The sequence below is a fragment of the Pseudochaenichthys georgianus genome, chromosome 5 (genome assembly GCF_902827115.2).
Source record: "Pseudochaenichthys georgianus chromosome 5, fPseGeo1.2, whole genome shotgun sequence".
Lineage (NCBI taxonomy): Eukaryota > Metazoa > Chordata > Actinopteri > Perciformes > Channichthyidae > Pseudochaenichthys > Pseudochaenichthys georgianus.
The window spans coordinates 4,768,553-4,781,047 of record NC_047507.1 but is presented as its reverse complement, the minus strand read 5'-3'; the positions used below and the strand labels follow the sequence as shown (position 1 = coordinate 4,781,047).

The window sequence follows — 12,495 nt, the reverse complement described above, 5'->3', positions numbered from 1 at the left end:
CTGATCCGGATGGTTACTAATTCCTTTTCTTTATGGCGGTCCGGTTACAAAGTTAACTAAATCATCCAAAATTCAATGAAAGTGGTGATCAGTAATTGTATATGTTCAAATGTCTCCTGTGAAGGATATCATGAAGCCTGAATGCAATGGAATGTAAAACAAAAAAGTTATGATTGATGAAAGTTGTAAATCGGTCAGATTTGACGCGAAGACAACAGGAGGGTTAATTATAGATGCATGGAGAGAAAGTTGGAGCGTATTAGTGAGGTACTAAGTCTCCTTACTCATACATACAGTAAGGCTATAACCTTCACAGCGAATGTAATCTAACACTTCAACAGATAATGCATTATTTGCACGTTTTTGCTTCAGTGGCTAATTGAATGTGGCAGGACAGTGATTTTACACATACAGGGGTGATAATAGATATACATAGTATTGTTGTGGACCATAGGGTTGATAAATAAATGGTTATTAGAAAAACTGAGGTTAGAAATGTCAGGCTTTGATTAGAAAGAGTCCTTTTTCACCGAGAGTAATTTCTACAGCTGGATCATTTGGGATGTTCAGACATGGGAGCTTATTTTTTTTGTAGTATTAGTTTTTATTATTTGACTTGGTGGGTCTACACATGTCTTTAACACAAACACAATTCTCTACAGGCAGTATAAGTAAAATACATCAGAGAAACATGCCTTATCATTTGCGCCTGTGGGTAATGTCCACAGTATTGACATGTCTAATATGTGTAATATGTCATTGTAAAGCACTTTGAGCACCTGTAAAAGCGCTCTAATTAAAAAATGTAATCCATTATTATTATTATTATTATTATTATTATTATCGTATGCCTTGAATCCAAACACATGTATAATTAAATAAATAGATAGATTAATCAGAAACAGGTTTATTGCCAGGTAGGTTCGCACATACTAGGAATTTGACTTGATGTCTCGGTGCAGACATAAAATATAAAAAAACAAGAAATCTAATATAAAACAAATTTTATTTTAAACCGTAATAAAATACAGTTAAATAGCAATACAAATTAAATAAAGCAGTAATTTACATGGGAATAGAATGCTATGAATGCATTTTAGAATGTGAAATAAGAATATGTGCAGAAAGGATTATGAACATTAATGTAATGCATATAGTCTATGATGTGGTAGAGGTAACGTGTCAGTGGGGGGGGCGGGCCTTGTTTAAGAGGCCGGTAGCGGAGGGGAAGAAACTGAAAGTGAAGTTCCATAAGTGAATGACTACCCCATGTATTGATTTGAAGCCAAACCATCATCTTTTAACTTATCCTAACCAAGTGGTTTCTTTGCGTTTTTGTTTTGTTTTTATTTTTGCGCATAGTCACACTCTATTGGCTGGCGCTCCAACAAATTGTACGTGATAGGCTAACGGGCGGGACATCTCTAAGCAATTGACTAATCACAACAGAGCCGGCCAGCTAACCAATCAGGGCAGACTGGGCTCTGGTTTCAGACAGAGGGTGAAAAGAGGAGCTGCATGAGAAAAATAAAGAGCTTTTTGAACATTAAAGCATGGAGACATGTCACAGGAGAAAAACAAAATACAAATATGAACCTGAAATTAGCATAATATGTCCTCTTTAAAATTAATGCATATAGAAATCAGACCACTAGAATCAACATAAATGGTATTAAGTGTAAGCGCAAAGGCTTGTGAATTAGCTGTCATAATCCGCATAAGATATACAGATAATATGTTAATAGCAGGTGTGAATGGGCCCTAAATGTCAGACTGCCTCTGCCTCTTCTAAATCTGTCGGCCCCATTATGAAAGCAGCACTAAAATGTGGAGTACCCCTCACATTTCATGAACAGTATTTCTCCCTAGCAAGTGGAACATGGATGAGAGGTTGATTCTATCTATCAAAAGCAATTTTTTGACACAGCACATGCATTTACCTGTGCATGGTCGGTGTACCATTCATATTTCAAACTGTTTCTGTGCATTTTTGATTCAGTTTAACTACACTGAACAAAAATATAAACGCAACACTTTTGTTTTTGCTCCCATTTTTCATGAGATGAACTCAAAGATCTAAAACATTTTTTATATACACAAAATAACCATTTCTCTCAAATATTGTTCACAAATCTGAAAAAATGTGTGATGGTGAGCACTTCTCCTTTGCCGAGATAATCCATCCCACCTCACAGGTGTGGCATATCAAGATGCTGATTAGACAGCATGATTATTGCACAGGTGTGCCTTAGGCTGGCCACAATAAAAGGCCACTCTGAAACGTGCAGTTTTGCTTTATTGGGGGGGTCTGGGGGGGTCCGAAAACCAGTCAGTATCTGGTGTGAGGGGTAGGGGTAGGGTTAGGGTAATGTTGTGAATCGAGTGGCCTGTGTTCGTCGTCCATAACATACGCCTGCCCATACCATAACCCCAACACCACCATGGACCACTCAATTCACAACATTACCCTAACCCTAACCCTACCCCTAACCCTAATCCTAATCCTACCCCTCACACCAGATACTGCCTGGTTTTCGGACCCCCCCAGACCCCCCCAATAAAGCAAAACTGCACGTTTCAGAGTGGCCTTTTATTGTGGCCAGCCTAAGGCACACCTGTGCAATAATCATGCTGTCTAATCAGCATCTTGATATGCCACACCTGTGAGGTGGGATAGATTATCTCTGCAAAGGAGAAGTGCTCACTATCACAGATCTTTTCAGATTTGTGAACAATATTTGAGAGAAATGGTTATTTTGTGTAAATAGAAAATGTTTTAGATCTTTGAGTTCATCTCATGAAAAATGGGAGCAAAAACAAAAGTGTTGCGTTTATATTGTTGTTCAGTGTAATTGGAATGGAAATATATGCATCATTATGTTGCCTCAATTTGATTTCCCTTCACTTGTCACCAATTTGTATAATAGTCTCATATCTCCATACCTCAGCCATCACTTGCTCCCCATTCTTCAGCCAGCTGTAGGACGGTTTGGGCTTTCCATTTGCCTTGCACTCCCAAAAGAGGTTTTCTTCGATGGACAGAGCTGTGTCCGTCATCGTCTGGAGCCAGTGAGGTTTAGCTTGAAATAAACGAGAGGATTACCTTTTCAAACATGTGTTTTAATTATAGCAGCAATGGATTAGTCAAGAGTGGTATCAGAAATCATGAAGCCTTTAATGCAGCCTTCAAAGTGGATTATCAGCCTAATGAGGAACACATGCTGGTAAATAGATTTGAATATTGATTGGAAATTCGCGGCCTGTAATCTAATATACACTTTTTACTTTTTACAGTGTGGATCCGTACAGAAATGTCATGGTAACATTATGCCCCGCAGGTCTTAGACAAATAGGTTTTCCGTCAAACAAACAAGATTAAAGCTGCATGGGAAGTCCATGTTTCCCGTACATACACATTCTCCCCGCGTCAATTTAAAATGGTTCACTCACCATGGAATGAGATACGACCCCGTGCAGCGTTTTTCCCTCGCCGATTCTCCGCCATACATTCGTACGTCCCGGCGTCTTCCTGCTGTAAATTGGGGATTTCAAGGACGGCGTTTGAATTCTTCATTTTCACTTTGCTGGGGAAAGGGATGCCGCTGGTTCTCCTCCAGCTTATTTCTGGGACAGGGCTGCGAAAAAGACGATCAAAAAGGATTCCCATGATGGCAACTGTCAGTCTCAAAGATCCAACCGAGTGTCTCGTCAGTTATTGTTCTGCAAAAATCTAACTGTGAGTGCTCTGATTAAGAAGCTCTTTAAGGAACTTTGATGTCTACTCCCTTGCCGTGTCACGTAAGAATTGATGAATCTGAGAATGAGTAATGTTACGCTTGTGCATCCTTAAATCCTCTTGAGTGGCGCTTATTCATGCATGAATGAGCCCACAGCTTATGTCGCACACACAATGAGATTCACTTACTTCCCCAGAGCGAAGCATTCGAGTTTCACCACCGATTCCTTCGCAGCTGGAACCGAATCAGGGAAATGCACTTCTATTTTGGGTTCGTATTCACCCATTACTCCTACAAAAGTGAGACAACAGACGACAAGCTTTTTACATCAATGATTAACGGCGTAGATTATACACGTGTTGGATCAAAGCGAGAGCAGTAACCGCGTGGGACAGCTGACACAGAAGTCGTTATGCATGCGGAGCAAAAGTGACCCCCCCAAGGGCTGGTGAAGAGCGGGGAAATCAGAGGTGGCTTATAAAAGATTCAGGGACACATCAGGGAAAATACTTGCCTGGTAGAGAAGCAGGTCCGACCGTGTTGTTGACATATATTAAAAGCAACAACTGTAATACATCAGGTTGAGCGATTAACTCTACCGATGTTAAAATCACAATTTAAGAGAGAACTATTTTCCGGTTAGGGTTCCTGAATTAGTAAAGCCATTTCAAGCTGATGTTCATGAAAGTAAAAACCATTGATTTTGCCGTCTATATTGATAACCGTCACTGTTAAATAAAATACTGATCTGTAGCTATCTTTTAGTTTGCCATTATATCATTTTGTTCTGTCCATTTGAAAGAAGAAGCTTTTGTGATTGGTACAATCTTATCTTGTTTAGTGCATCAATTCAGGCCTGTCATTTAATTTATAAAATATAATCACCATTTAAATGTTCCATTATAATAAATTGTGACCTAGAGGTCCGTAAAAACGAAACAATAAAAAGTCCATTTTAACCTTGGCGTCACTCACAGCTACTTGACAATATAATGGAACTCTTTTGACCCACAATTGGAAATATACTAAAATTAAAATGCAATATCTGAACCCCTCAGCTCCGAGTTTTTGTAGGGGGGGGTTTCAATGCTGAATTCTTGCAGTCCGATAAGCAAGTTCAGAATGGATGTGCTGTTGAAATATGGCGTCTACGACACAAGGCGAGTCATGTCAAGCTAATAAAAGGCTGAATAATTGTAAATACACTCGGATGCAAAAGCTCAGATATTGCATGTCAGTCAGTGTTCCATCTGTTTTGCCCTCAATATGAACCGTTTGCCTGTTTTCAATCAAAGCCTGCTCATTGATCAATACAACTTGGACAACAACCGGAAACCAGGAAGCTTCTAAAATGGTATCCTGTTCTAAGATCTTAAAGGTGGGGTAGGTAAGTTTGAGAAACCGGCTCGAGGTCGCTAGAATTTGAAAATACACAACCGGAGAAAATCTGCCACTTCCTTACAGAGCCCCTCCTCCAACACACACGAACGCGCACATGACCAATGAGGGCACGAGATCAGTTTGTGCCCCGATGGAAGGCTGACAGGCAGGTAGGCCATCCAATCGATTGGTCGTGCTTTTTACAGCGCCACGGCTTCTACAGATGACATTTTTTTATGGATTTTTCGTCAAAGCACTTCAGATATTCATTGCTATCGGGATGTTAAGAGCATTCCATGGAATATAACAAAAAGTGTATCTCGAGCCGGTTTCTGAAACTTACCTACCCCACCTTTAAAATAATTCTTTATATTCAAGTCATTTACCATCGCTTCTGAGGACCAGCGGTGTTGGAGAGCTGAGCACCTTCTCCTTGGAGACGGTGTTGTTAACCACACAGGTGTAGTTGCCAACGTCTGAGGTCTCCACTTTAGCGATGTACAGACTCCCGGTCTCTTGAGAGATGAATCGCCTGCTGTCTTGCTGGACAAAGTACGGGTATTCATTGAAGATCCACGCAAATGTCAGCTCTGGAATGGAAAGAAATACAATTTAGCTGAGAGCTGAGGTTTTCTGCTGGCATTGCTCTTTTAAAACTGATACCACACATAGTTTTAGATCTCTATAGCTGGGACAGTTGAACCGAAAGAAGATACCCAAGTTTGGCCTACATTTTTTAGCATATCACTCAATGTGTTCTTGGGAAGAGATACCAAGGCAAGGCAAATGCAATATCTATCGGTGCAGAAGCAATGTGAGACCCAAGGAAAGGAAGCGAAACAAAATGGATTACAGCGCGTCAGCGGCCCTCCCCTGACACATGGCCTGCATTCCCCGAGTGACATGCTGGTTCATGGGAGGCACGAACGAATAGTCGGATGGATTGAGGGTTGAAAGGATTGACGTATGGAATTACGAACATGCTGTGATGCGCATTAACAAGCTGCAGGTCCGCCATAAGAAAAGAGGAACCTGCCATGATGAATTACTGTGTCCTTTTGAAAAGCGCACACGGCACAGATCTGCAAGCGCCAGGAGACGCTCAGTGTAATCTACCACTCGGGAGGTGAGGGGCTCCGGGTCAAAGGTGAATGCAATGACTGTCAATCATTCCCCCCCCCCCCCCCCCAGGGACGGCTTCGGATGGGATGGAGCGTCCGAGCTGGGAGCGGTGATGCAGATACAAAGCTCCTTCTGATTAGGCAAGCAGGACCCACAAACTTAGGAGTCAGCATTACCTCCATCTGAACTACGCGGCTGTAATGAGCAGTGATACAACTGTAAGCGATAAGTCAAAAGAAAACACGACACAGGGGCTTTTTCTGCAACAGAAGAACAAAAGTGGCCCATGTGCTTAAAAAGACCTTGGAGTAAACAAAACTCTGAAAACGAGCACTTCCCAATTGCTTGTGACAATATTGTATTTAATTTAGCAGTTGGGGGTGATGCAATAATGAATGCGGCCGGGGAACAAAGATATTCCGAGTCAACAGATTGAGAAACCAGATTCTTTTTAAAGAGGTGATACGGTACAGTGAAGTTCAAGGTTATGAAGAAAAATGCATGCCTTCAATTTACAAGAGAGAAAAAATGCAGAGAATGGGAAGAGAGGGAGAGGAAACTCAGAGGGGGAGTGACGGGGCGAGAGAAGGAAGAAGGGCTCGCACTGCACTACTTTTCATTCACTTCTGAACATTTAAGAAACACACAATAGCGCTACGGTTACAGCAGCCAACCGCATATAAGCCCATGTCAGAGGAAGGCTGTCAAACTCTATTTCACACCGAGTCCTCTGACCCATTATCCCATAGACCAGCTGTACAATGCTATGCGCTAAACTGTTCTCTTGTGAAGGAATTGGTTGTTTCAATGTGCAAGCTACAGTATCAAGAGGGAGACAAGCTAGGCAGCAGCCATTGTCCATACCTACTCTGCGTCTTTATCTCCTATTCAGCCCTCTTATTTAAAGAATCCATTTTGAGCTTCTCAGTTGAACAATAAGACAATGTTTTTGAATGTGTTGAGGTGCTTAAATATATGGATACAGCCAGCAGCTGGTTTGCTTCCCATAACAAGAAACAGCTAGCTGGGCTCTGTCTGAAGGTTGCTAAGCTCGCCTATCGCTCGTCGACACAATAAAACGAAATGTAAAATAACAGGTTCTACTTTGAAAAGGCTGTTTGTGTAACTTTAAAGACTATAAATATATCATTTTAAAATCACTCTTATTCAACTGGAAGTAGTACACACAATGGTATGCAGATATTGTCAGGCTACGCTAAGCTAACCCATTGCTGCCTTTAGCTTCCTAATTACAGAAACAGTTTACCGGGCTCTGTCTGAAGGTTGCTAATCTCGCCTATAGGTATAAGGCTGTTCACGTAACTTTAGAGATAACTATACATATCTTGTTTTAAAATAAGTTGAAGTAGGCCTACACACTGGTATGCAGACATTGACAGCCTACGCTAAGCTAAGCTAACTGGCTGCTGGCCGTAGCTTGATATTTGGGTCATTCCAGAATTGGAGGACATTTCATATCCCCCATGTAAGAAATCTAATAATCCATGCCCAAAAAGCTAAAACATGCACTTGTTGTGTTAAACATACTTGTCTTGAGACAAAATGTATATAAAGTTGTAGAAAAAGTGGTTTCAAAATATTATTTAAATGATCAAATAGCTCTCGAACACCGCCTAAAATGGCATGTTTCTCTTGTCCCCGCTTCTTGGTGACCAACTTGCAAGTCAAATATAACATTTAAAATAGGGATTTTATTTACTTTTCTCTGTATTATTCTATTGATATATGTCTCTTGTAATGGTATTTGTTAAATCATAAACATATTTTAAATAACAGTAATTTTGCACAGAAGGCGTGTCCCTCAACATGCGTTCAACCCTGTTACCCAAACCTTTTTAGATTGGCAGAGGAAGTGAAACAACTGTAAGTTAAGTGTGTTAACTGTCAGACAGAGGTCAACTTATATTGTATTACATTTTGTCAGAAATATTACAGTGACTCACTCACCAGATATATTATCACAAAGGTTTATAGCGCAATATGCACAGCATAACTATCAAACACGACATACAATAGAAGGTTTGTATTACCCAAATCTAAATCAAATATGGGACAGAAAACAGTCCAGAGCCATGCTCAGCTGGAACTCTTTACCGGTTCACATCCTTCAGGAAAATTCTCAAGTACATTTCAAATGGTTTATTACAAAGTAAATTTGAACTGTGGCTATGTATGCATATATTATTATGTACACTTATTTGTATTTACTTTTGTTTGGCCTTAGGATGGCGATAATTGGATGACCATTTTAGTTTCACTTCATTTCACTGTAAATAGCATGAAATTATGAGCGGTTTTGTTTTGTTTTAATTTTGTTGTATGTATGTTTATGTATGTTTGAGTGTGTGAGGATCCCAGGAAGAATAGCCAATGCTCATGCTAGTGCTAATGGGGATCCTAATAAAGACAATAAGACAATACAAGTCAGATGACACAGTGGAAGTGACATCAGCTAGTGCCATGGGTAGACCAAAACTAAGTCCTCTCTTTTATTTTTCATATTTTTACAATCTTAAAAGAGTGTGGCACTCTGACCCACTCAACCCCGTCACTGATATTATCAGAATAAAGCATATTCATTTCAAAGTTCCTTTCATTTCAATACTTCCTGAGGTTGAAGCTCAAATTAGCATTGATTTTCAACCCTGTTACTTTAATTAGAGTAACAGGGGCAATTCTTCATTGGAAAATATACATTTGATGCCTTAGCTGGGAAAATCACTTTTGTTGATGGTTTATTATCTGTTTTTCCGAAATACATAAACAAATTATAAAATAAAAGGTTACATTTTCAAAAATGTTGGTGTCTAAATTGTCCTTGAATTCTGGAATGACCCATTTAACGGATATATCTGAAATAGATATCTTCTCATCTAACTCACAGCCAGAAACTCAATAAGCACATATGAAGACGAATACAGGATACGGAAAGAAACACCCACGAAAGGATTTGCACAGTAGTTCAGTATACATTACATAAGGGGGAGATTATAGGCAGCATGTGTACTTATAATGGGTGTTAAAACAGATTTAGTTAGGAGTGAGGAAGTAATCCCTGATCAAAGGTTGCCATGTGAAACGATGAATCATGATTAAGGATAAAAGGGCACAAAAGCTGCATCCCCAGAGAGAAACCAACTTACCTCCAGCATATGTAGGAGGTCCACATAACAGAACCACTCCTTGGCCCTCGCGGACGTTCACAGCGTTCCTCACTGTGAGAGTTTTGAAGTTGTCAAGATCTGATGAGTAAATAAAATCGAAATTAGACTGCAGCCGAGAAAAAGCAGGGTGTCAGACAGCCAGAAAGTCCACAGTGTAGAAAGTTTGTATTCTCAAGTTTCATTGAAAAGGATATAGCTCTGATATAAGACATACGTTTTCCCAGATTCCCTTTACTGACTGACTGAGTTCTCTTTTTGATGTTACATGTTGAGAACCGGGGCTTTAACAGGGCATGATTGATTGCCCCCAGACACCTCATGACAGCCTTTGACACTTTCAAAGTCATCTTGGGTGCTGATGAAATAGACTGACTTGCAGGGGCGCAGTGGGGGGTGAAAAGTTAGGACGATTCTAAGGGCCCGTGACTGACAGGACTATTTTAGAACATTAAGAAAAAAATGTTTAAGTAACCAATGTGATATCTTTTCATGGGGCCCAACATCCCTGGCGGCGCCCCTGCTGACCTGACGTTGTGATGTTTACTCTGCACCACCACAACATAGCACAGTGAATCAGATAAAATAAGCAGTTGGGAGGGGGAGGGCGTTTTGGACTGAGAACACACCGGGGAGTCTGCATGACAAACGACGGTTAGCAGTGCCAGCAGCAATAAGTAACATCATTATTAAATGTGGTGTAATCTCGCACTTAAAAGCATTAGCCCCACCATCAATACTCTCAGCACAATCCATCCCCGTGCAAATGAATGAGCGGTTGCTGGCAGACGCAACCCAAAGCCTGGGATGATAAACTACCCCTGGCTTCATGACTGATGGAGGGAAGCTACCGCAGTCCGCTCTGTACTCTGTCTGCACCCTCTGGCTAACAGCCGAGAGTGAGCCTTCCAAACACAAACAAAAGAAAGTCAGTGTGACCGATAAGGGAAATTAGGAGGAGGAAGATTATGGAGGGAAGTGGGACAGAGTGTTGGTAAGATTAATGAGCAGCTCTCCGATGACCGCAGTGGATTCAAACAGAGCCAAGTCACGGCAGGAGACCAAGGAGGCCACAGGATGAGCCGGCCCACTTCAAAATACCCACACAGGCAACGTCCGTCTGATCTCACCGGGCTGCCTTAGTAAATATACGGAGTCCATCTCCCAAAGACGTTTATGATTCGAAGAAGCTGAAGTGAGAGAAAAACAGCAACGAGGCAGACCAGCAGTTGATAATTATAACAGGACTTGGAAGCAGCGGGAGGTGAATCAAAGAGCGACTGAAAATGACTTTGTGGACAAGGAAAGGATGACCACTTTCCCAATAGTGTGCCAAACGGTACTGAAGAGGTTCGGAGATGCAGCTGGGCTCAGACCTGGAGGGGATACACTTCCGTCTGCTCTGGCCTCTGAGCAGAAGAATAATGGGCGTTAGTGGAGTGAACTGACCGCACACCGTCACGGTGAGAGGCCAAACCCACTGTAGCTGCGGTGATTCCTTTGGAAGCAGAATCCGTCTTTGCCACGAAAGAACGACTGGCCTCGAGAATACAGAGAGCAGCCATTACAGCTGGAAGATAATTGGTCTGGGCAATGGCGTCACTGTGTGGACATTCCCTTGTATATATTGTGTCCAGCAGTGTTCTTGAACAAAGGTACTTTTACCTGCTGTACATGTATGTGTGTACAGTGTATGTATGTTTCAACCCTATACTGCAGGGATCACCAACTACGTTTGTCCAAGGGCCAAAATGTATCCAATAGACACAATCGCGGGCCAGTGATTTTTATATCGTCCACAATGCTAGTGGAGCACACTCAGGTACTGCGGACCTTTAATTTATTATCTGAAACGATGTAATAACTTTTAAAACGTGTTCCAGTCACTTGCCCCATGCATTCAGCAGCAGCAGGCCATTCACTTTGATTTCATCCCGTTATGAAATGTCATCATTTCGACAATAAAGAAATGCTACATAAACGTTATCTTGCACATTTTATCTAACCATCTCCGTTTCTAACTTTCAATATATTTTAAAAGAGATCTCTCTCTCACTGCGTGCGGGGGCGGGGCCTCACAGACACGCTGCATCTCTCTCTCTCTCTCACTGCGTGCGGGGGCGGGGCCTCACAGACATGCTGCATCTCTCTCTCTCTCTCACTGCGTGCGGGGGCGGGCCTCACAGACACGCTGCATCTCTCTCTCTCTCTCACTGCGTGCGGGGGCAGGGCCTCACAGACACGCTGCATCTCTCTCTCTCTCTCACTGCGTGCGGGGGCGGGCCTCACAGACACGCTGCATCTCTCTCTCTCTCTCTCTGCGTGCGGGGGCGGGCCTCACAGACACGCTGCATCTCTCTCTCTCTCTCACTGCGTGCGGGGGCGGGGCCTCACAGACACGCTGCATCTCTCTCTCTCACTGCGTGCGGGGGCGGGGCCTCACAGACACGCTGCATCTCTCTCTCTCTCTCTCTCTCTCTCTCTCTGCGTGCGGGGGCGGGGCCTCACAGACACGCTGCATCTCTCTCTCGCTCACAGACATGCTGCAGCGCTGTGCTTGTGCACACAGTTCTGCCGGTAATGAATATTACATTTTGTGAGGAAGCTTTTCCACCAATAACTCCAATAAGTATTCCAAAATGTATTCACTTCAGGTTTATGAAAGTAACTGTAATCAGATTACTCGTTTTTGAAATGTAACGCCAGCTGAATGCAGTTAGCCTACTTGATTTTTAAATTCTGCGTAACGCCGTTACATGTATTACGTTACAACCAGTCTATGGTTACAACCCAACCCTGCTTCTAGGCTACTGTCCCGCAGCTCCTGCCTCTCTGTTGGACTCCGTCGCAGCGGGGCTACTGCTGCGCGGAGCGCACAAAGCAGACTCTTCACAACGAAGGGTCACTTCTTCTTGAAGGCAGGGAAGGTTTCGCAGTACGCAGTCTACTGTCCCGCAGCTGCTGCCTCTCTGTTGGACTCCGGTACTGCACCTTACTCACGACATTGTAAACAAAAAATGGGTGGGAGGCGAAAGCAGTAACCACTCAGCTAACGCCACAGTCACCCCCGTCGT

The 12,495-nt window shown here is 42.4% G+C and overlaps 1 protein-coding gene across 1 annotated transcript in view; it reads right to left on the bottom strand.

The window, feature by feature from the left end:
• The window catches only part of cntn3b (contactin 3b), a 69,345-nt gene that overhangs the window by 27,256 nt on the left and 29,594 nt on the right, over positions 1-12,495 (bottom strand). The window contains exons 5-9 of the mRNA XM_034083944.2: positions 9,404-9,502; positions 5,504-5,707; positions 3,926-4,028; positions 3,451-3,635; positions 2,944-3,080 (exon numbers count right to left, since the gene is read on the bottom strand). Of these exons, the coding sequence (XP_033939835.1) occupies positions 2,944-3,080; positions 3,451-3,635; positions 3,926-4,028; positions 5,504-5,707; positions 9,404-9,502 (728 nt within the window). The remainder of the gene's footprint in view (positions 1-2,943; positions 3,081-3,450; positions 3,636-3,925; positions 4,029-5,503; positions 5,708-9,403; positions 9,503-12,495) is intronic.